General features: G+C 45.0%; 1 protein-coding gene across 1 annotated transcript; it reads right to left on the bottom strand.

The window, feature by feature from the left end:
• Window positions 1-912: 912 nt before the first annotated feature.
• On the bottom strand, window positions 913-25,460 carry Irak4 (interleukin 1 receptor associated kinase 4). The gene is made up of 12 exons (XM_048444776.3): window positions 25,264-25,460; window positions 18,917-19,084; window positions 17,081-17,226; window positions 15,369-15,557; window positions 14,561-14,721; window positions 10,877-10,941; window positions 8,492-8,606; window positions 7,970-8,079; window positions 5,758-5,941; window positions 5,263-5,325; window positions 1,827-1,985; window positions 913-1,718 (listed from the first exon to the last, which is right to left on the bottom strand). The coding sequence occupies exons 2-12, from the start codon at window positions 19,075-19,077 to the stop codon at window positions 1,677-1,679; spliced, it is 1,395 nt and encodes a 464-aa protein (XP_048300733.3). The 5' UTR covers window positions 19,078-19,084; window positions 25,264-25,460; the 3' UTR covers window positions 913-1,676.
• Between the last annotated feature and the right edge of the window lie 19 nt (window positions 25,461-25,479).

Here is a 25,479-nt window from a genome sequence, read left to right as displayed (position 1 = left end):
GCTCTACCTCCCAAGTCCTGGCATTAAAGGGCATCTGCCCTGGTCTCATTTTTTCTTTCATTTTATGTGCAACTCAATAATGCAGAGGACGGAATCTGCACCTTTTTCTCATTGTAGTATGAAATGGCCGGATGATTCCACTCATCAAGGAGGCATGCCATTGCATACTGACAGAGGAAGATGGCCTCTCTGGAACTTTCCTCACAAAGACTCCGCCTGCAGGTGGACCACTGCTGTCTTGTTTACATATCTTTTCACCCAAGGCAATGCAGCCATCACTACAGCAAGTGTCTTCATTAGGGTTTCCATTGCTTTGACGAAACACTAGAAAAGCAAGAAACACCAGAAAACCAGAAAGCAAGTCGGGAAGAAAAGGGTTTATCTGGCTCACAAGTCAGCATTTCTGTTCATCACTGAAGGAAGTCAGGACAGGAACTCATATGGGGCTGGAACCCGGAGGCGGAAGCTGATGCAGGGGCTGTGGAGAAGTGCTGCTGACCCGCTTGCTTCTTCTGGCTTGCTTAGCTCACCTTTTTATAGAACACAGAACCAGCAACCCAGGGATGGCACCACCCACCTTGGGCTGGCTCCTCCTCTCTGAAGACTCTAGCTTGTGTCAAGTTGATACATAGAACCACCCAGCGCAGCAAGAGAGCCTGCCATTCCTACCACATGGGAAGGGATGACATCCCCTTGGGTGGGTGCTCCACCCTCAGACAGATCAGCTCCAGTTACTGTCTTATTGCACATAGCAGAGACAATGCAAGTACCACCTGTAAGCTGGTCACTGGTTCTGTTATGCCCCACACAAAGTACTAAGTGTGTGAATTTTTCTTGGGGGAGACAAGCAAACATCTATTCACTCAAACTAGGATATCAGTGACAGACTGAATGATTGAGTCCACCCATGTCTACCTTGGTGACCCAATGAGTTTAATTAGGGTTACAGGAGCAGTGGTGGGGATAACGTACAGGAGGAGGTGTGGGGGTTACGTATTGGAGGAGTGGTGGGGAGGAGCCGTGGAGGTTATGTACAGGTGGAGGTTACGTACCAGGAGCATAGGAAGAGTTATTTACAGGAGCACAGAGTTTATTAACAAAAAAGAAAAGCCAAATCTGAGGTTTACAGTAACTGAGAGCTGGACCAGGGCTTTACTTGAGATTAGCGGAGTCTGCTGAGCTTCAAACCAGGATCTCTGGCTATATGGTGGTGGCACAGGCAGAGTAGGTAGAGGCTGGTAGACTTCTGAGCTCAAGACCAGCCTGGTCTATATATAGAGAGAGTATCAGGACATCTCGGCCAACAACAACAACAAAACCCCAAACCCTAGGGTCTCCCCAGTGCCGTGCTGTTTTCCTGAATCTTGTAGTTGCTGTAATTTGATGGTATTGCCGTGGAAAATGATCTCCATACAAAGGAGGTGAAGCCAAGTGCCGCCATGCTGCAGTCATTCTGGCAGTGCGTCAACACATCTGTTAATCACTCAGTACAGTGCACCATGCCGCCGTGTTAAACATAAAGACCATTTAGGAAAACAAAACCAAAAAAACAGGCTGGTGATGTAGCTCAGTGCCAGGGTGCTTGTTCAGTCTTCAGGACCACAAGACGTTAAAAAACAAAGGCGAGGGGTGAGTGCTTATAGAGTGTATTATATATAGATTATATATAGCCTATTTCACTCGTTCTTAGCAGGCATCTCTTGCAGCAATTGTTGAACCTTTAAAAAGAAAGAAAGAACAAAAGAACATTAGGCAGACGCCTCGAAACACACACTTGGTAAAGGCTAACGGCCCGCAGCCCTCACTGCCTGTGGATTTGAGGGTACCTTCGCGATGTCCGGCCTCTTGTTCTTCTTTTCGTGCAGACACTGGCTAGCTGCAGCATACATCGCTTCAATGGACGCGGGGTCCGCATCATCCATCTTCTCATCGGTGTAATCCCCGATCGTCTTCTCTTCATCCTCGATCTCCTCTTTAATGTCCAGCTATAGAATGAGCATGGAAAGTTGGTCAAAAGCTTCAAAGTGAAAGAAACCAGAACACAAATTTAAGTGATTTAAATTCGTCTATTTTTGTAAAAACCTGAACTCATTTTCCTATTTTTTTCATAACCTCCTTAGGAATTGAAGCCATACAGGGCGGACGTTAGATCAGGAAACGTACACACATCGCTGATTTACTCGTCTTATTCCTATCCACTCCTACCCATCTGCTTTATAATTCTCGTCTTTCTGTGATGAGCCAACAGCTCGCATTCCTATTGGCAGCATCTGCCAGTTCAGGAGCATCAGCTTCCTGATCATTTCTGAGAATACAGTTTCGCCTGCTAGATTTAGACACCCTGGGCTTATTCACGGGAACTGAGAATGATGAACGAAAGAGAAAGAAGGACTCGGAGACTGGGCGATGGAGGAGGAGGAGGCGGTGCTGTGGGCTGAACAGTCAGATGAGTGGTGGCCCTGGAAGCATGTATGTATGTATGTATGTACGTCTATGTCCTGGCTCCTGGGGTCTGTAAACATGACCTCACGTGAAAAAACGATATCTGTACACATCTGCAATGAGAGGGCAATCTTGGGTTTAGTGGTTTGGATGGAATGTTCACTATAGGCTCACTGGTCCTCTGTTGGTGGTGCTGTTTGGGCAGGCTTGGCAGGTGAAGCCTTCGGGGGAGGTTTATCACTTGCAGTGGGGCGGGGATGGGCTTTGAGGCCTTAAGTTCTCAAACCACAAGTTCACTCTGATTTGAGCTTGTGGTTTAAGATATGAGCTGCAAGCTTCCTGCTCCTGCTGTCATGCCAGCCACTTGTTACTATATCTCCCTGTAAGAGACTTTGGAACCATAAGCACCAATACACCCTTTCTTCTACACGCGTGGGTGGGTTGGTGTTTTATCACAGCAATAAAACAGTAAGTAAATCCTGAGTTACCCAGGAAAGCTCTAACTTCAATGACAAGTGTATATATACGAGACAAAAAGAAAAAAACCAAGAGGAAAATGCCACCACCATCAGCAGAGACGGTAGTGACAGGGCTATAAGCCGAAGGTACCAGAAGCCACCAGAACCTGGGAGAGGCAGGAAGAGTCTCCCTGGACTCTCAGGAGGGACTCATGGACTTCTCAAAACTTGACTTCAGACTTCTGGCTGTACTGAGGGGCTATCTTTCTGTCACTTTAAGATACCTGGTTTATCTTATCTATATTTTGTAGTATATTTTACTATATTTTGTAGTAGCTCAAATAAATTTATATTGAAAGGAAGGATTACGAGTGAGGAGTGGAACATAGCATTCCAAAACCCTTGCAAAAGATGGACTGTGAGACCACACAGCAGTGGGAAGAAGGCCCACTGAGAGACAGATCACAAACACCGACATCACAGTCTTAGGACCTCTCAGCCGTACCGCACTCCAGAGTGTACTGTTCCCCGATGTTTACACTTTCACTGTTAAATGACACAGTGCAAACTTGTGACTCACAGAGATCCTGTGTTTCATTTCTACTCAAACCAAAGTGGTGACTTTTACACCTACTGAAGGGGAGGAGGATCTTGGTAGCAGACCCCAAGAGGTCTTTATGCCAGAAGCTGAAGCTGGGGAAGCACAGGTGGTCACCCCTAGTCCCTTATCTCTTCTCTGGCCCTCTGGGGCTTTGTTTGTCTTGTTTTTCTGGTTTTAGGGATCCAGTTCTAGGCCCTGTGCCAGCTAGGCAAGAGTTCTCCCCACCAGCACCAACCTACACTGCTAACCCCTCCTATAAGAGATCATTTTTCCATTGATTTATTTATTGTGGGAGGTGGAGGTCAGAGGATGCTTGAAGGAGCCAGGTCGCAGGTCAGGCTAGGTGGCGGCACCTTTATATGCTGAACATCTTCCTGGCCTCTCTTTTTCTCATGTTTATTTCTTTAGTGTATGAAGAAAATTAACGAAAAAAATAAAGATCCTTTTAAAGAAGAGCATACAGCAGTCCCATTTCTGAGACCTGGGATACACTCAAGTGAAGTACTGCACGGGGAAGTCTGCTGTATTTTCTTTAAAGTTTGTGTGCACATGCTTGTGCACAGATTATGTTTTTAATTCAACCCCTGCCCCGAACTTTATCTACGTCCATATAGTAACAGCTTAAATAGGGCCTCTCCAGTTCAGGCTTCTCTCTTGATCTCCTAGAACTGATGGGACAGAAAACTTCATATTTCTAGTTAACATAAAGTTTTTTAAATTTGCCATTATAAAATTCTGGATACCATTAGACTATTCTCATAAATATCTTCTAATGTAAATATACTTCATATACTCTTTTAATATTGCATTTCCAACAGACCATGGACATTTCTGTTTTACGGTGGACATTTGTAACAATCTCACACACTACAGTTTTCTCAAATTAGTATTGCCACTAAGACTTTTGCTGTCCTTTGACAAAGTCCTATTTTAATTATCCATATGCATGTGTGTGTTTTTGTATGTGGCTATGTGTACAAGTATGCAGGTACCTGTGAAGGTGAGAGGCCTCAGACCTGGAGCTAGGGTAACAAGCAGTTGTCAGACACCTAACATGGGTGCTGGGAACTAAACTTGGCCCTCTGGAAAAGGAGTGTGACCTTTTGATTGCTGTGCCATCTCTCCAGTCCTGGCATCAAGACGGAACAAGTAAGTTATACCTTCTGATCGTCTGATCCTAATTCTGGTACATGATCTAATAAATATCTATTGTCTGAATAGTTTGTACCAGTACGGCATATAAATAAATTAGGATAAAAGGAGTATAGTTGTTAAAAAATTTAGAAAACATTTATAAATAATATATATATATCTTTAGAGATATATACAAGGGCACACATATATATGTTCATCTATATAAGTATCACATATATATTCCTTTATAAATATGTCTAAAGATATATGTAAAGATACATACATATATATATATATACATATATATATGTATGTATCTTTACATTTATACTCTTACGCAGATATGAATGAAAACTATAATTTTTTTTCCTATGATATGAAAATGATTTTGCCACCCAGGCTTTGGATACCCTAGAAAGTAATAAGCCATAGGTGAAGTGGCTTTCTTCTCATTGAACAAAGACTATATAAACAATCTCTTTAGGCTTCACAATTACATCCCAGCAACACATAGTCAGAAACATTACACATAGTCAGAAAGGGCATTTCTACATGCCATATTTACACACATGAACTTAAGACCACAAAGGCAAGAGAGGAAAAGACTGATAAAAATGAATTAGTTACTAGTAATTGAGGTTCTCGGTTTTCATCCACAGCCGCGAGTCCAGTGATTAGCTCTAATAAAACCTAGGGAGACAAAAAGAGCAAAACACTGGAGACATCAAGTGAGAGTCAGAAGGAAAATGGATGAGCCCAGGGACTTGAACACTCAGAGCAAGACTTTCTTGTTGTGCTAACCACTGTCATGGAGCGTGGGTGCTGACAGAAATCTACCTAGAAATTCCTGAATAGAGCCTGAGGACGTCGATATCAAAAAGTAGTACTGCACATGTGTTCTGGGAACTCCGGGTCCTTTCGTTATGAGGACTTAGCAATTAAAGGCACTTGCCGCCAAGTCCGACAGCCTGGGTCTGATTCCCTTGGAACCAAGATGGTGGAAGGAGAGAACCGGCTCCTGCAAGCTGCCCTCTGGCTCTTGGCATGTGCACGTTGTGCCATGTGCGTGCACACACACTATAAAGAAATAAAAGAAAAACAATAAAGAGAATGATCACGTACCACGCCAAAGCTGTAGATGTCCGATTTGGGCGTTATTTCTCCTCGCAAAGCTTCAGGGGCCATGTAAGCCGTTGTGCCCACGATTCGACTGGTCATGACTGTCTGGGCAAACTTTGCAGAAGCCCGTGCAAGCCCAAAGTCAGATATTTTGACAGTAAAGTCTTCGTCTAGTAGAATATTTGCGCTGGAAAAAAAAATTTAAATTTGAAGGAAGAAAACTTTTCTTGCCTACAAGGTCAAGTAGGTTCTTAGAGGTATATGTGTACATCTGCGCGCATATATATATATACATATATATATATTACAATGTGTGTCATTTTATAGATGCAGCCTAGGAGACTGGAATGTGTTTAAATCAGTCAGTTAGATGACAGCAAGAGAGAGATCACTGCTTTCCTTTCTTTTCTGTATCTTGAAGGGAGATGAAAACATAAGGGAGGTGCAGGTCTATGAATAGAGTTTCATCCACCCATATGTATATATTGTTTATTAGATGTCTTTTGGGGACTGTTCCCTTTTACTTGGTCATTACATTTTAGGGGTCCTTGGGATTTAGTCCTGGGCTCTTATGCTGTGTCTTTCAATAATTAAATGATAACTCTTCAAGCATCACATTCATGCAAGTGCTATACACATTTATATCTTCTGCTCAGACTTCTGCCGACAAATCTATGTGTCATACTGTCCGCTTAGCCTCTCTACTTCCATCTCTTAAAAAAACTTCAAACACTGAATGTATACCTTTCTCAAAGCCCCTCCCCCGAAACTGGAACCTCTTCCCCTGTTCTTTCTACATAAGTGAGTCACATCCCAATTATTCCAGCGTGCAACTGTGGATGCTGTAAGTTCCAAGGCTGGTACTGATTCTCCCCTCTTCCTGGCCCTCTACAGCTAAGATGCAAACGTGTCTTGCCACACTAACCCCTTGCATCTGTTCACTTCTGCTCATATGAGCTGTGCCTACCAAGACGCCCACAGCAATCTCTTAATTTCTCCTGGTTTTAAACCACTCTCTACGCTTGACTCAAAGTGGTTCACAAACTCGAATATGACACTGTCGTCCAGCAGTTCTCCTGTCCTCTTTGGGGTCGGGCAACCCTTTCACAGGGGTTACTGTCAGATATCGGAGGTTTACATTATGATTCATAACTAGTTATGAAGTAGCAAAAAATAATTTTATAGTGGGGGTCACCACAACCTGAGGCACTGTTCTAAAGGGTCACAGCAATGGGAAGGCTGACAGCCACTGCTGTAGTTTTGTGTATTTAACAGCATCTCATCACAGTTATGATCAAATCCTGCTCATCTATTTAGTTTCCTCTCATGACTTCTACCCCTTACTTTCTGCACACCAGTCACACTGTAATCATTTTATTTCCTGCAACTCATGGTCTCTCCATCTCTCTCTCTCCCTCTCTCTTCCTCCCCACCCCCCCCCCCCCCCGTTTCTCTCTCTCAGATTTATTCATTTTATCCCCAAGTGTTATCTGTATGTACACCTTTATGCCAGAAGAGGGCACCAGATCCCCTTAGAGATGCAGTTGCTGGAAACTGAACTCAGGACTTCGAGAAGAGCGGCTTAATTGCTGATCTAACCACTGAGTCATCTCTCCAGCCCCCTCAAATTCCCTGCTAATATCCATCTTATAGGCTTGTGTTCTTTAGAATGTTTTCACCATCGACTACACAGCTACCCTCAAACTGTGCTTCCTTGTTTCCTGTTCATTGTTCAGGCCTCCGCTTCAACACCATTTCCTTCAAAATCCTTCTTTACACAAACCCCGAACACTAATAAACATGAAAACTCTATTAGGTTGTGATTATCTGATTGATGTTGAACTCCTCTTCGAGCTATATCTGCTAACCATACCATGTACGAAGTCTAGCATGCAGCAAGTATAATAAGGCAAATATAATAATCTAACAAGGTAAATAACGTAAGAGTGGAGAGGACTGAAGAATATCCACGGAGATGAAGGTGGTCCAGGAGAGACCAGTGATCCGAAAGCCCAGAAAACTCTCATCTCCCCAGGGAAACAGGTGAGAAGGCTTGAAACAAGGGAGGTGACAGGTGTGTGGAGTGCAAAGGGCTTTCCAGGGACGGGAAGAGTCTCGCCCCACCCGTTAAGACACACACGCAAAGACTGAATGAAAAGGGCAAGAAAATGATTCTTTAAAGATGGCTTTCGGAGTTTCTTCACAGCAGATTTACCTTTTGATATCCCTATGAATATGGTTATTTTCATGGAGAAAACTGATGCCATTAGCTGCACCCTGAGCAATCTTGCATCTCGTGTGCCAAGAAAGTGGTGGAGTGCCATCCTTGTGAAGAAACAAACAGAGTTTAAACAATGGTTTAGGTGACAAAAAAAAAAGTCCAAAGAAAACCCATACTAGTATTCTCTATAGTCATTTTTGTATCACTAACCATATCACTAAGAATTTAGGATTACAATTTTTAAAGCTTGCAAAAAAAATAATCTCATATAAGATTAAGTGGAGTCTGCACTCCGCACTTAAAAAATAAAAATACACAAGAACATCGTCAACATCTGGCCTTTACCGATGCCTTTGCGTTTTAAATTTGCAACACCTGTCAACACATAAACTGCATCATTTTACAGAACAGGGAAACAGTAAGTTCAGTGTGGTGTCAGTGAACCCGGCCACATGCGAACATTAGCAATATGACATAAAAACGGGAAGTGAGGCAGTCTGGTGACAGGCGTCTTACCAAGCAGGACAGTCTGTCTAGCAAGGAGCCATTGGGCATGTAAGCGTATACTAAGCACAGGTTGTCGCTGTCGCTTGAGAAGCCAAGAAGCTCTACCAGGTTTTCATGTTGACACCTGCACAGGTGAGGGAGAGTGCAAAATTATTAGACTGGATATTTCTAGGGGTTACTCAAGCTAAGAGTTTTAGCAGAAAGATCAAAGAGATAATTGCATAAATATGTGTATGTAATATGTAATATACGTGCCATATGTAATGTGACAGGTGTTCATAACATGCTAACAGGCTCACTGAAATTGCAGATTCTTTTCTGTAAACGGTTCTTGTTTCAGTAATACTGATCCACAGCAGAAGCGAACCTCTCCCGATTCTGTAGCCACCTTTGATCAGATCAACAGAACCTGAGACAGGTTAGCTCAGGACGAGGCTGATGCTCATCTTTGCTCAGCGCCTTTTTCGAGACCTGGAAACTTTAGAGCACGGACAAATCCCTAACACAACACGGCTGTAACACACCCAAGGCACTGCTTTCCAGGAGCGTCGTTAGCCGCGTCTTCCTGTCAGGCTTACAGTCTTCCATCACATACTTGTCTACATTCTGAGTTCTCTGTTACACTTGACAGACGTGACTACAAAAGCCACAGGCCTCAGCTGAAAGCAGAGTCCTGCCACCTCCTGGGTCTGACACAAGGCGTGCTGGCAACCTCAGCCTCAGTCCTTCCCTGCACACGGAACATGGCGCTGGCGTGACAGGGCCGCGCCACACGGATGCTGTGGGCGTCAATGAAGAGCTGGGCTAGCCTGAAGCACGCACGGCACATGAGAGACACTCCTCTCAGGCATTACTCATTTTGCTCGTTCCATGTCGTCTATAATTCTGCATACCCTAGAATAAAATCAGACTTCTACTCTCAGACGTACTCTGAGAAGTGTAAGCTGATTCGATAAATTCTCCATTTCCCCCAAATTTGTACATTTTAAATACAACTAGATAACGTTTATCAAATTTCTCCTGTCTCTAAAGCAGGTGGTGGCTCACCTGTTTTTGTTTCACTGACCTGCACAATGTTACCATTTCACGCCCCAGTGGACAGAGGTAAGACATTTGGATTGGTCGTTCTGATAGCAAGGTGCAGAAAGAGCCCCTTACGAACGTGACCCGAGAGGCTGGGGATGCAGCGAATCGACACGGGGACAAGTGTGTGACACCACGTGCCGTTTCAGGTGCTGGTGATGAAGCCCAGAGCCTTGCTCATGGCAGACATTTCACCACCTGGGCCTCAAGTTAGTGGCAGAACCGACAATGGAGGAAGAGATGAGGAGATCAAGTCCGGAGAGAGTATTGACAGGGGTTTCCACGTGCGCCATTTTTACTGCACATAAACTAACCTCGGTCTGTTAACTATTTTATGAGGCCAACAACGGAGTGGGTGATGGATAGTGATGGCCTCATGGCGATTGTTCAATAACCTCCTTAGGATTCAGATCAAGAGCTCTGGAATTAGCTATATTTGGACCAGAAGTCATCTCTAATATTTGCTGACGATGTAACTTTGGGTAAATTATTTTGTACTGCTAAACCTTGGCCTGCCTTCCTTTCTTTCTTCCTTTCTTCCTTCCTTCCTTCCTTTCTTTCTTTCTTTCTTTCTTTCTTTCTTTCTTTCTTTCTTTTTTTCTTATTAAGGGGGTTGTACTCATTGTTCTCAGAGTTAAATGAGTCCACGAACTTAAAGCAGACAGTGCAGTGACTAGCATACTATATAGACTCAAGTACCAGTCGCTGTAATTATTTCATTTTCTGATTTGGTTCTCGTCTCCTTTCTTATGGAGCCTAATAATTTCCGACATTCTACATCAATATATTCTCAACATCTTTGTATATAGTATTTCCTTAGTTTCCTCTGAATTTTAGCTTCTCTGAGGGTCTGTTATTTTAGAAGTAGTTTCTGTTTTTATTTATTTATTGCTGAGGCAGAGTCTGCCTTTATAGCTCTGGCTGTCTTGGAACTTGCAACGTTGTACAGGCTGTCCTAGAATTCATAATCCTCCTATGTCAACCTCCCAAGTATGGGGATTACAGGAGTGCACCATCATTCTTGGATTTATAAATAGTTGGATTTTTTTTTTTTTTTGTCACTACAACTGATCTTGTCAGGAATTCTAGAACACCTGATAATAGAAAACTCTTCAAATCCTCTGTAACTTTGCTGTGATGTAAAACACCGACCGCTTTTAATCTGCTGGCATATGAGTATATGCAATCACATAATCGGAGAATGAATAATGTTGGCCTCAACCCCGCATCTTTACACACCCGAATCTGCACGAAACCAGGTCTCCTTGCCCCATGTCATGCCCCAAGCCACAGTGGCAAGTCAACACTTACTTTGCCATTACTTTAATTTCTTGATCAAACTGTTGCTTTAGTTCCTCAGTACTGATTTCAACCATCTAGAAAGATAAAAATATATTTTGTAACGCAATACAGCAACCTTGTGGCTCCTAGAGGTGGAAGGAGGGTTAAGAAAGAGTCCCCTGCTGATTTGCCTACTTTAAAATCACGTGGTAAACCAAATCTGGTGATGCAGGGTTGTGGTCCCAGATATCTGGGAGGCTGAGGTCAGAGAACGTCAAGTTCAGGGCCTGCCTGGCTTCCAGAGGGGTTCAAGGGTGGCCTAGCCAGCTTGACCTTTGCTCCAAGTGAGACATGAAGAGGGCTGGGGCATAGCTCCAGGGGTAAAGTACTAGCCTAACGTATACAAGGCGCTGGGTTCAATAACAGTACAGTAAAATGAATAAAAAAATAATGTCTTGCTATCGTCTGCACAGCTGGGTACTAAGCAATCTGACAGGGAGCGACAGGAGACTAAGACAGACAGACAGATAGACATAAGTAACACAAAGCTGGGATCAAGCGGTCCACTTGGTGAGACAGAGCCACACCAGCAATCCAGAAACTCAGTGTGTTTATTAGGCACAGCACATCCTAGGGGGTTCTCTGTAGGGAGCAGCCTCAGGCGGCAGTCACCTGGGCTGAGGAAGCAGAGGCTGAGATCTTTACTTGTACTGGCTTTAGCTGAAGGCCAACCACTGGTCAACACCGGTGGTACTCAGAAAGAGAAAGGCCTTGCCCTTCTGTAGGGAGCCACCTGGAGAAATCGCCATTCTAAGATGGCGCAGGTGGTCCTGCAGCTTGGAGGTAAACAAATCCCTTTGATGTTGCCACGTGGGGCTGAGCACCCTTTGCCCACATTTGCATAATTGAGCCTTGTCCCTAGCCAATCCCGAGGCCCCGGACACCAGCAGAATGGTATTCACCAGTCAGGACAGTATCCGAGTCCCTCCACCCTATAGAAGCAGCTGCTGCTTGGTTTTCGCGCTCTCTCTCGCTTCCTGCTCTCCCTTCAACCAAGAGGCTCCAATAAAGTGTGATTTGAGAAGAATCCTCGACTTCGTGGTCGTTCTTCCTTGCTGGTCAAGGGGCGCGCCACACCCTTCCATTCCCACGAGCCCGAGGCACTGAGGTCTTTGACCTGGCCATTCTCATGTCATGAATGCTCACTAATACAGGGATACACCTGTTCCCCACAGAGTCTTTTTCTATTTGTTTTAGAGAATTATTGACATCTAGAAATACAAGTGCTTTACCCTAGGCCTTGTTTTAGAGAAAGGAAAAATATATAAACCTTTTTAGGTTGTGGTAGGAACAAAATGAAACATAAAACTTCACCACACGGTAGTTTTAAAAAAGAATTCTGTGTAACAACGTGGAAGCAAATGTGAGTAGAAAAGAGAGGCAAAGCCTATTGAAGCACCTGTAATATCAATGACAAGGGAAGCCTGTGTTAGACACACACACAGGATATTGGCGTTTTAAAGATATGACAGATTGATAATATAATTAATCAATAATTAAAGATAAGAAACCCTTACAGAAATAGGAACAAAGGACAGGGAAGGAAATTCCTTTTTCATAATGTGCATTAATGTTTCTCCCCTGGGCGTGGAGGCACATGCCTCTAATCCCAGCACTTGGGAGGCAGAGGTAGATGAATCTCTGTGAGTTTGGAGCTAGTCTGTTCTACACAGCGAATTCCAGGAGAGCCAGGAATTCACAGAGAAACCCTGTTTCAAATATGTGTGTGGTGTGTGTATAATTTTTAAAATTACATTTAGCACATGCCACAGTGAACATGTGGAGGTTAGCAGCTTTTTTAGCAGTTTAAGGATTAACTATTAACAGTGGGTTACTTTGCTTTATAACTTGTAGCTCTGTCTGCAAGGCTGAAGCGGCCCTCTGTAAACTGAGGGTCAGCTTTTAGATAACTCCCTGGCTGCTCATGACCAGCAACAGATGTGAGCTGAGTTAACCTTTAAAGGACGGGTTGAAGAAAATCATATAGTTATCCTCCTGGATATTGGAAGTAGACAAGGTTGCCAGGCAAAAGTTGGGTGCATGGGGGTGGAGGTGGAGTAGGTGTAAGGGGAGATGGGGAGGGAGAAGGGAGAAAGGGAGGATTGGGGAGAGCTTGGGGGAATGGGATGGTTAGGGTGGAGGAAGGGTGGATATGGGAGCAGGGAAGTAGATATCTTAATTAAGGGAGCCATTTCAGGGTTGGCAAGAGACTTGACTCTAGAGGGGTTCCCAGGTCTAAGGAGAGGTCCCCTGATTGTTCCCTGGGCAGCAGAGGAGAGGGTGCCTGAACTGGCCTTGTGCCATAGTCACACTGATGAATATCTTGCATATCACCATAGAACCTTCATCTGGTGATGGATGGAGATAGAGACAGAGACCCACATTGGAACACTGGACTGAGCTCCCAAGGTCCAAATGAGGAGCAGAAGGAGGGAGAACATGAGCAAGGAAGTCAGGACCGCGATGGGTGCGTCACCCACTGAGATGGTGGGACTGATCTAATGGGAGCTCACCAAGGCCAGCTGGACTGGGACTGATGGAGCATGTGATCAAACCGGACTCTCTGAATGTGGCTGTCAAAGAGGGCTGACTGAGAAGCCAAGGACAGTGGCACTGGGTTTTGATTCTACTGCATGGACTGGCTTTGTGGGAGCCTGGTTTGTTTGGATGCTCACCTTCCTAGACCTGGATGGAGCGGGGAGGACCTTGGACTTCCCACGGTGCACGGTGCACGGAACCCTGACTTTTCTTAGGACTGGAGAGGGAGGGGGAGTGGGGGTGGGGGAAGTGGGAGGGAAATGGGAGGTGGGGAGGAGGTGGAAATTTTTAATAAATAGATTTTAAAAAAGGATGGGTTGTATGTGACTGTGTGGTTATGCGTTGTCCCTGCTATGCTAAACTGGCAGTAGCAGAAGAAGTGCAGAGCTTTGGTAAACACTGTCAGGAACAGCCAGGGAGACCGGCTTAGATACAGACACTAGTGTAACAACACACAACAAACAAACAAAAAAACCTCTGTTAATGGAAATGGTAAAGAAGGGCAATTTGTATCTGAGTTTTACCTTGTAAAAATTCTTTTGTTTGTGCTTAATGCTTGCTTCTTGCTATAAAACGGGGAGTTGGGAAACAGCCCATTGCCACACTCACACAAGCCCATCTCTGGCTGTGGTCTCAGCTTTTTGTGCCCCATGGAGATTTATTCTTTTAATTTTTAATTTTTTAACCTGGAATAAAGTTTGCTTCTGGTGTAGTAGACTTTGATAGCCTGTCCCCCATCTCTGCATGACTCCCACGGACTCAACAAAGGACCTCTAGCTATTGGGCTATCTCACTGGCACCTAAATTGTATTTTTCAATGGGACAGGTTATTCAAAGGTACCCAGATAACATTTTCTTAGTATCTTATCTTGAATCTAGATTAACTATGAAGCATTGTGATACAAAGTTTCTTAAGTTATTTTTGTGACTCTATCATGATTACGAACATGGTTCTATGTCTGGGTCCATAAGCACTTTTCTAGAGGAGGCTCCACAGTCCTCAATAGATTCTTACATGAAGGCTGACCAACGGCCTGCCCTGACAGGAGGAGGGAACACAGCTTACCGCTCCCAGCTTCTTCACCTGCCCTGACAGGAGGAGGGAGCACACCTTACCGCTCCCAGCTTCTTCACCGCCACAACTGTATCCTTCATGTGGCCTTTGTATACCACTCCGAAGCCTCCCTCTCCCATTCTGCTGCCGCCGACAGAAGCAGGTCGCTCATCGAAGTCATTGGTGATGCTCTTCAACTCATAGAACGAAAAACTGTGGAAACCTAGTGCATCACAAGGCAAGGGGGTGATGCTCAAACAGAGGAATGTGGCTTTAATAACTGCTGTTTTCTCAACCTGAAGATTACATACCTGCACACACACACACACGCACACATGCACACATGCATGCACACACCCACAAAATACAGACTGTAGCCTTTATCATGATAATTACACTTGGTACCAAACACTCCATCTCCACCCAAAATACTTATTTGGTGAAGTTTAGTCTACTCCTCTAAAATTCTAGTCACACTGAAAAATTATTTTCTTTATAAATTTAGTTTTGACATAGGGTATCATGCAGACCAGGCTAGCCTTGAGTTTGCTAACAGCAAAAGCCAGCCTCGAACTCCTGACCATCCTGCTTCTGCCTTCCAGGTATTGGGAGCACAGGCGTACAGCACCATGCTGACTTGTTTCCTTCTAGTTTTTGTGACTGTTTGCATGCCCTGTTGCTTCAAGTCACTGAAAGAATAGTACCTGATGCAATGTCGATGCATAAATAAATCATAATAAATGTAAAGGGAAACACACATCTAAGGATCCTGCCAACGTGTCTCTGCCCACAGCACACACAGGAGAGGTTTACTTTCAGTCACCATAAAGGCAAATCCACCAGTGGGAAAGAATAGGCAGCATCACTTACGGGTACCAGTGTCGCTGGATTCTGAACTTTGGTCGTCTGAGCTTGAGGAGTAAGGTTGCCCACAGCTCTGTTCTAGCCTCGGCACAGGCGTCACCGATGCCCTGACTGTTTCATGGCCGGGCTCGTGTGTCTGTGCCACCGTTGCAGCTTCTCTAGAAGGTACACTGCTGACAGTTTGGGGAACAGCATCTGCCGACCGAGAAGACAAAATTAGTCTCTGTGTAAGAAAAAAAGTCTTTGTGAAAAAACAGTGTGGTGGTTTCAATATAAATGACCCCCATGAGATCATAAGGAGAGAAACTATTAGGAGGTGTGGCCTTGTTGGAGTAAGCATGTCACTGGGAGTGGGCTTTAAGGTCTCAGATGCTCAAACCAGGCCCAGCATCTCTCTCCCTGCTGCCTGATGATCAGGATGTAGAACTCTCAGCTACCTCTCCAGCACCACGTCTGCCTGCATGCTGCCATACTTCCTGCCAGGATGATAATGGACTAAGCCTCCGAATTGTAAGCCGACCCCAATAAAATGTTTTCGTTTATAGGAGTTGCTGTACTCATGGTGTCTCTTCACAGCAGCAGAAGCCCTAAGACAACCAGGAACTCACATGCAGCTCCCAGATGTTGGCCGACATCCTCACCAAACACAGGGAGATACCTAGGATGATGCTGTCCATGGTGATACAGATGAATAGACAGAGTGATCATGTTCACAAATGTGGTCCAGAACCGTGAGGAAATTAGGAAACACTGTAGTTATTTAAAAAGAGACAACTAGTGGGCACAATGGTGTCCTCCTGGAGTCCCAGCACTTTAAAGGTGGAGGCAGGAGGATCAAGTTCAACTTTGGTCTCGACTACACAGTAAATTCAAGATCAGCCTGGGCCACATGAGATGAGAATCTGTCTCAAAAAAAAAAAAAAACAAACTACACACACACACACACACACACACACACACACACACACACACGGCCGGGGGCAGAAGGAATCAAAGATATTTTAGACATTGAACTCATGCTATGAGTTCTGTTAAGAAGGTGTGATGCCGGGCAGTGGTGGGGCATGCCTTTAGTCCTAGCACTCGGGACGAAGAGGCAGGTGGATCTCTGTGAGTTGAAGGCCAGCCTGCTCTGCAGAGTAAAGTCCAGGACAGCACCAGGGCTACACAGGGAGGAAACTCTGTCTCAAAAAAACCAAAACCAAATAAAGAAAAAAAACCAAAACAGAAGGTGTGACACGGGGGTCCAGGAATCCACATGTTCAACAAGAACTCTAAGAGATTCTTTACACAGTAAAGGCTGAGATCAACTAGCAGGAGAGAGGAAAGAAGTGGGGTAATGAGAGGTCAGAAGGACAGTAACCCAGGGGAAGCTGTGATGAGAGTCCTCTCAAGGTGAAGCCGAATGGGGGTCTAGAGGGAGACATGGCTTAAAAGAATAAGTTCTTTGATTCTACAGGACGCATTCTTTGTCCCTCTAAACAAACCCTCCTGGCACAAAACTACCTGACTCTGAGGGGATCAGACTCCATCCCTGAGCTTTTATCAATTTAGCAGCACAGCCCAGAGCATCAGGCATCTACCGTGGTTAAAAGCGAGGGAGGGCTGAAAGAATGGAGAGGACTCGAGTGTCAGGTTTGTTCATGCCATTAAAGAATCAAAAGAAAAACCAACACTTCTATTTCTGCCATTCGTCACTCTGGCCACGCCCAGTTTACCCGGCAACAGGAGAGTAGCAGGGGCAAAAAGCTCAATCTGGACCAGAAGATCCACAAGGTCCCCGACTGTGCAGTTTGTGGTGCCCCAGTCAAACAGCAGCTCACACGTGGGGCTTTTCCCAGTTTGGAGTAAGGCTTCGAATCTCCTGAAAAGCAAGAGACGAAACTAGCACACAGGAGAGTTCATCCGAAAGTAGACACCGATCGGCCACTCCCGCATCCCCTTCTCTCCGGATCCCTGGACCTCCTCAAGACAGAAGGGAGGGGGAGTGGGAGCGAACCGATACGACGCCAACTACGAGAAAGACACTCGGCAGAAAAGGAGCCAAAGATGATGAAAATTCAAGGTAACAACTGGGGTTGGAGGCATGCTCGGTGGTTGAGAACACTGGCTGCCTTTACAGAAGACCAGGATTTGGTTCCCAGCATCCTCAGGGCAGTTCACAACCATGACCCGTATTTCCAATTCCAGGGGATCTAAAACCATCTTCTGCCCTCCACGGGCGTGGGAACGCATGTGGGACAAGCACAGACATGTAGGCAAAGCATGCATACTCAGAATAAAATAAAGAACTTTAAACAAATGTAAGCTAACTTTTGGGGCAGGGAGAGACAGCTCAGTTGGTAAAGCATTTGCCATTGTCAGATGAAGACTGAGGACCTGAGTTCCCCAGCATCCAGGCAAAGAGCCAGTGCGGGGGCACCTGCTCTAATATTGGACTGGACAGGCAGTAATGAGCATTTCCCTGATGCTTACTGTTTACTTGGTCTAGATGAATTCATAAGCTCCGAGCTCTGTGAGAAACCCTGTTTCAAAAAACAAGTTGGATTAAGAGTGACCAAGTCACCCCTTGGTGATTGTTTGGTTTAATCTTAATACAAAAAAACCTCTCTGCCGACGCAAGAAACTCCAATCAAACCAGATTAGACCAAATTAAAATGCCCGTGTTTAATAAATATGGCATGGGTGGACCGAGAAAGCATGGCTGGGAGAAAAGCCCACGCAAACCTGAAACCACGTGTTCCTTTTTCCAGCACTAGTCTAAATAGACTACGGGAGTGGTCCTGACCCACCCTGGGGGAGGGCTCAGCACTTGGCAGGCTGGGAGTTGCAGTCTGGACCCGGGCAACACCCAGGCCAGGGGCTTCCAATCATCCCAGACTTCTTGTATACAGGGGTGTTGGAGGGTTGGGGTGATACTCCCAAATTAATATTACAGTGACCTCTGGCTTCCACAAGCATGTACACTTAACATGCACACACAAACACATATACACATATGCCAGTCAAACGCACCTGGTTAATATTATTTACCAACTATCTCCTCAGAGAGCCACAGGATATACAGCTGAGAATGTTACCATGAGACCGCTAGGCTGGGATGGGTGGAGTAGTCAGATGTGAGCCACACAGCTCACTCAAAAATGGACCCAAGTCTAGATCCAAATTCTGAGCTCTTCTGACCAAAGTGTATACTTTGAAGCCACTCAGCTATATCGGAAAGTCTTACAAGCACCCTACATGACATAGTCAGTTTTCCAGCTATATATTTTTAAATGAAAAGCCTGCTTCATGAAGCAGAATGTGCCTACATTTTGATCCTAAGTATATTTAATTAAATAGAAATGAAAACATCTTATTTTTCATTTAATTTTTTTTTAAATTAAAAATTAGGCCAAGTAGTGGTGGTGCACGCCTTTAATCCCAGTACTCGTGAGGCAGAGACAGGAGAAAAGCATGCTAAGATCAGAAGAGGCAGTTACATTAGACAGTGTTTATGCCTGCATCCTTCTTATGATGCGAAGGAATGAAAAGAAAAATAAACAGCCTATTACCTTATATGCAACTGATTGTATCTGTCATCACCAGACGGCTTTTTAATAGCCACTGCTAATTTCTTCCACCCTTCCTGAGGATCAATAAAATCCGACAGCTTCCTAATGAGTCCGACATTGAGGCTGCGCACATATGTGGATGGTGTCAGGGGCTTGTTCATCTTCTACCTGAAATATGAACAGTTGTCGTTAAAACTTGACAACAGGTCAGTCGGGCGGTGGTGGCTCACACCTTTAACCCCAGCACTCGGGAGGCCGAGGCAGGCAGATCTCTGAGACCGAGGCCAGCCTGGTCTACAGAATGAGTTCTAGGACAGCCAGGAATATGGAGAGAAACTCTGTCTCAAAAAAAAAAAATCCTCTAACTAACTCAATAAAAATAAACGACAACAAAAACAAACAAAAAAGTTAAAACCCTACAACTTTACGACAGTTCCAGAGACAGCATCTAGAAGCCATATGTCATGTGTTGCTGTACGGCATGAGATGCTGGAAACGGACCGACTGTCTGAGCACAGAGCGACTCTCACTCCAGCCCACCTCCCACTGAAAGTCATCTAATCATGCTCTAGGATTATTAACTTTTTTCACCCACAAACAAACATTGGAAAACTTCATTCTGACACTGGAATTTTCCGAGTGAAATTTATGAAAAGCAAGATGCTTATCAGAAAGAGACCTGGGAGTCAAATCTATAAAATGAAACAGAAGAGGCTTAGCTTTGAATTTAAAGTATTTTTTCTCAATTAATACCCATTTACTATTACATTTTAAAACAACATTTAATTTTACTTTATGTGTATGAGTATTTTGCCTGTGTGTATGTATGTGCCCCGTGTGCCTGTCTGGTGCCTGCAGAGATCAGGAGAGGACACCAGATCTTGTGGAACTGGAGTTATTGCTGACTGTGAGTCACCATGTGTGTGCTGGGAACTGACCCTGTGTCCTCGGCAGAAGTAGCAAGGCTCTTAACCCCTGAGCCGTTACTCTGGCATCTACTATTAAAAAGCTTTGCTGGGCAGTGATGGTGCATGCCTTTAATCCCAGCACTTGGGAAGCAGAGGCAGGAGGATCTCTGTGAGTTTGAGGCCAGCCTGGGCTACAGGAGCTAGTTCCAGGACAGGCTCCAAAGCTACAGAGAAACCCTGTCTCAAAAACCAAAACAAACAAACAAACAAAACCAAAAAAATTTACGAAAAATCTTTTGTCAAAGTAAAAAAAACCCACTAATTTATATAGCATTAAAGACACATCCCACCCAGCTACTTTTCACGGTGCATACAAGGACCTCGAACAGCTTCGAGTCCGTGAGATCTGCACAACTGTTTTGTGTATGGTGGAATCCATGGCCCATCTCTGTGGCTACTCTCTTGATAGGACCTTTATTTGACTGATCCTCCTGTCTCCTATACTCTACTTCGGAGGCTGTAGCTAGGAGACGCCCCACAGGGTTACTGGTCCATGGAGCTGCTGCGCACAGCCTTAGATCACAGGGCAGGCTGGTGAGAACAGGGGCAGACTGGTGAGAACAGGGGCAGGCTGGTGAGAACAGGGGTAGACTGGTGAGAACAGGGGCAGGCTGGTGAGAACAGGAGCAGACTGGTGAGAACAGGGGCAGACTGGTGAGAACAGGGGCAGACTGGTGAGAACAGGAGCAGGCTGGTGAGAACAGGGGCAGACTGGTGAGAACAGGGGCAGGCTGGTGAGAACAGGGGCAGGCTGGTGAGAACAGGGGCAGACTGGTGAGAACAGGGGCAGGCGGTGAGAACAGGGGTAGACTGGTGAGAACAGGGGCAGGCTGGTGAGAACAGGAGCAGGCTGGTGAGAACAGGGGCAGGCTGGTGAGAACGGGCCTTTCCATTTGGCCTCCAGCTCTCACTTAACCTTCTACTTTTCTCCCCTTGTCTCCCATGGCCATTTCCTACTTTTACTGGTGAGAACAGGAGCAGGCTGGTGAGAACAGGGGCAGGCTGGTGAGAACGGGCCTTTCCATTTGGCCTCCAGCTCTCACTTAACCTTCTACTTTTCTCCCCTTGTCTCCCATGGCCATTTCCTACTTTTACCTCTCTTGCACTTTCTCTGTTCTTCATTCTCAACAGACAATAATCCTTCCTTCCAATTAATCAAGAGAAACAGACATATTATTCTCTCAACGATTTGTTTTTGTATGTTTTAATTTTTTAGATATACTTAATCTTAGGAGTACATGATATATTTAAATGGTGCAAAATATAAAAGCTATAAAACAGTAAATTATTTTTATCTGTATATAAGCTTCCTCTATGCTAGTATTCATGTCTCCCTGGCTGTCATTGTTTATCGTATCTAAACAGGTTGACTCTCTCCATAGTTAATCACCACTCATCACTATATCAATATATTTACAATCATCAATATTTACAAACATCAATATAATTACAAACATATAATTAGTTGCTTGTTTGCCATTGATCTCTGTCATACTTTCAGCTCCATAAGTTAAGGATCAAACTCATTCTATGCATTAATGTGAATTATGCTTTTTAACAGATTCTAAGTTATAGATACTGATATTGTATAGTATGATTTGGATTTGAAATAATTATACAAAACTCTTGTTTTCAAGTCTTTGCCCCTAATATGTAGCTTTCTGGGGGCGGGGGGCAGGGGTGCATTTGGCAGGTGTTTGGATCATGTAGGCTCTCTTGCTATCTATCAATGTATTCATCCACTAATGGATTCATAGTTTAATGGGATATTGAGAACTGGTAGTAACTTTAAAAGGTGGGGGCTACCTAAATGAAAAGGTCAGCAGGTATGTGCCCCCTGAAGGGCTTGAACCCTTTTCTCTTTTTATATCTTTTCTTTCCTCCCTCCTTCTCTCTGCCCCTTCCACACCAAAAGGTAAGTAGATTTGTTCCACTATGTGCTTTATGCCATGATGTCCTCCTCAGCACAGACCTAGAAATAACTGATCACTTAGACTTACCAAACAAAACTTACATTAATCATGATCTGAACATTTTCATCTTTAACTTGGCCTCTTAGTGTTCCCACAAGAATGCTACAGAATAACCTTTTTGTACAGTGTGAAGATGTGTCTTTGCCAAGGTACCTTCTGACCGATTTAAATAAAAGGAAGCTAAGTGGATAATAGTTAGGCAGGAAGAGGTTAGGCCGGAGAGCCAAAGAGGATGCTGGGAAGAAGGGTGGAGTCACAGAGAGTCACCAGCAAGAGGCTGGCGAAGCAGATGAACATCCTGCATTGAAAAAAGGTACTGCTGTGTGATAGAGTGCAGATAAAAACTATGGGTTAATTTAAGATGCTAGTTTAGAGCTAGGTATTAATAAGCCTAAGCTATTGATTGAGCATTTATAGCTAATAGTAAGTCTCTGTGTGGTTATTTGGGAGCTGGCTGGTAGGACAGAACTGACTGGCAGGACAGCAAATTTCTGCCTACAGAAGGATGTACAGTTATTACCTCCTGTCTTACGTTTTGGATCTTTCCCATCTGTTATGTTTTATTGTGGCTCCTTAGAGGGATCCTCATCTGAGGCATGCTACCTATGGTCCCTTCTACATCACTCATTTTTGTCAGCTCGGGGTAGTTGAAATCAATGCTCCGAGACCCCCAAAGGCAGTTTGGGTGACCTCTGAAGGGGGAACTAATGAGCCATCCAACTTATCCCTCTTTTTGCCACTTCAGATATTGTTTCCAGGACTCAGAACTAAAACAACCAGACAGCAGCCTTCTTTGTATCAGTTACCCTCTTTGCCCCCCAGATCTCAGGAAAAACTAAAGCAATTTCAGGGCAGCTTAACAACCTTCGGGACCAGTTTGATTCCTTGGCTACCGCAGTATTCCAAAATTTATAAAGACTGGATCTGACGGCCAAGGATGGAATGCGTACCCTCCCTTATGAGCAACTGCTGCTTAGGCACAAACAAATCCTAACTGGTTTGAGATGGAGCCCAAAGACACGGGGACCAGACCAAAACAAACACACACAAAACCATAAACAAAACAAGAACAACTGCAAGTCTCCTCCTCTGTAAAGTGTTAGGGTTCCCTCCCACTCTGGCTCCTCCCCTCCACCACTCCTTTCCTTATTAGCCTCATACTCTCATACTCATTTTTTGCCATATTTTAAATGTTTTACTGACTGCACGACCCCCTATACCCAAACAAAAATGTTCCACATAAGCTCTCCCAGTGACTCTCACCCTACAACACTTCCATCTGTCCCTGACACATCTGCAAAGGGCCCTTTTGGATGCCACGGGCAACATCTATGTTTCTCATACACTGATTTACTTCAGTGGCAACTTAAAATCCTTTGGATATACTAAAAAATATACTGTCATCCATTTCCCCCAAAAAAGGTGTCCTATTTGAGATCGATATTATTTCAGGTGCCTGGAAATAAAATAAAGCACCAGGAAAAATAGAGAAAAAAAAGGAGACAAGAACACACAGGAGTTTTATTCTAATGGAGGAGGAAGGTAGCAAGCTAAGAATGCATCTTAAGGTATGTTAAATGGTGTCTGTGGTGGTTTGAATGAGAAGGCTCCAAAAGTCTCCCTCATTTGAATGCTTGGTTCCCAATTGGCTGTTTGGGAGGATGAGGAGGAGTTAGTGGAGACAGCCTTTGAGATTTCAAGACTTGGACCATGTCCAGTGTGCTCTCTCAGCTTCCTGCTTGTGGGTCAGGATGTGAACTCTGAGCTGCTGCTCTATCTAATTTGTTTTGTCTGTTGCAGGCTGCCATTCCCACTCTCCTACTGTGCTTGGAGAAAGCTCTTATCTAGATCCCTAAGCTCAACCTTTCCTTGGTTATGGTGTTTTGCCACTGTAATAAAAAAAAGGAAGCAAGGCAGTGTCAGATGGAGTGGCAAGGGGCTGCAACTTTAAAAGGGTTAGTCCTTGTGAAGGGTTAGTTCTCATGGGCCTTCTGAGATCTCGACTAAGGACAGGAATGAGGACACTAGTCAGTGCGGTGCATGCTGGGAAAATGAGTAGAAGGCACAGAATTTGGAGGTGCTTCTGAATGAAGAAAAGAAATAGAAGAGAGACCATGACTGTTCCTCAGGGGCTGAGGAGGTTTATTATAGATACAAGGGAGAGAACATAGCCACAAGCATTGACAGAGATATCTAGGAGGGTCCAGAGTAAACATGGCCAAATTGAGCCTGGCCATTTGAGGAGAGAGGGGCAGGGTGAGCAAGAGAGGAGCTTCCTACCAAAAGTGGTGGTCTGGATTAAGAGACTGGCATAGCCCAAAAGGCTAGGTTATACAGGGGCCAGAGGAGCTAGGGGTGGGAAGCCAAGTAGTTGGGCTGGTACCCAGTACCCAGTGTTCAGGGTAAGGGGGCAGGTACTGGAGGTAGGGACTGAGGGATGCTGGGAAAACCTGGTGGCCAGCATCTGCTTTGATATGTTATTAGGTATCTCAGTATCTTTTGTGATGGGTGCGAGACCTAACCATTTCCACAGACAAACAGCAAGGAGCAGGGGAGATTAGAGATGGGGGATTGATCAGGGCCTTTGAATTGATTATCTTCTGAGTTGAGAGAAGAGACAGTGGAAGTTCCGAGGGGGGTGCAGATATTTCGGTATTCATCCCTAGAGCAGAGTTTTCCTGGACAATAAGGTGTGCAGAGTAAGGACAAAGAAACAAGAAGAGGAGACTCTTTGAAGGGTCGTGAGTCTCCTTGCGCTAGATGCATTCTGCAGGACAATCCACGGAAGTCTGCTGATATAGAGAGGGCAAAGGCGGCACCAGTGTTTTCTGCTTGGGCCAGAAACAGGACGGAGGCAAGACTGTAAAGGCCTAAGTTTGGCCTGGGAGATCAGGTCAGTCTGGAACATGCAAGTAGCAAAAATGTTTAGCATGAAAATAGGAATATAAAAGAAACCTGAGCTCTTTGACATATATCTTGAAGGCTTACTCCCAGGATAGTCTCCCACTTGTGTAGCCTTGGAAAGCCGGAACGGAAAAGTCGATTTTTTTTCTTAAATCTTCTATTTTGGGGGCACTGTGTCCATTACGAAAGCGACTGGAGCTTTCTGGCTTTCTAGGGCTTTGCTTTTTCTGCTCATTTTTTTTTCTTCCAAGCAGTACTGCGCTTGTCCCTCCCTCCACCTGTTGACAAACTGTCTGACAGCTTTCTCTACTCCCCACCGCAAGCAAGCGAGACATCAGCGGACCGGCGCGCAAAGGCTGTGGGGCTTCCCACGCCTCTGTGGGGTGCACCCACTTCTTGGATCTGGGGGGAAGGGAGCCTGTTGCAAACCGATCCCCGGCCAGAGGATCGCAGTGAGGTCCCGGCCTGAGAGCAGCTTTCCTCACGCGGTCGCCCAACCTACTTCCTCTCTGACGCTCCTCGCTTCCTGAACAAGGCGACCGGCGCCCTGCCAGGGTCCCGCGAGGACTCTGGAGGGGAGGACACGCCGGGGCCACGGAACGACTTCAGATAGTCTGCGACAAAGTGGTGCGGTTTGTCTGCGACAAAGTGGTGCGGTTTCCCGGGGCAGCAGATCCGTGCGGGACCATCAGCTCGGGCAGTCCGGGAGGAGAAGTGT

The sequence above is a fragment of the Myodes glareolus genome, chromosome 19 (genome assembly GCF_982192425.1).
Source record: "Myodes glareolus chromosome 19, mMyoGla1.1, whole genome shotgun sequence".
Taxonomy (NCBI): Eukaryota; Metazoa; Chordata; class Mammalia; order Rodentia; family Cricetidae; genus Myodes; species Myodes glareolus.
The sequence above is the reverse complement of the archived record's forward strand: the minus strand, read 5'-3'. Positions and strand labels throughout refer to the sequence as shown.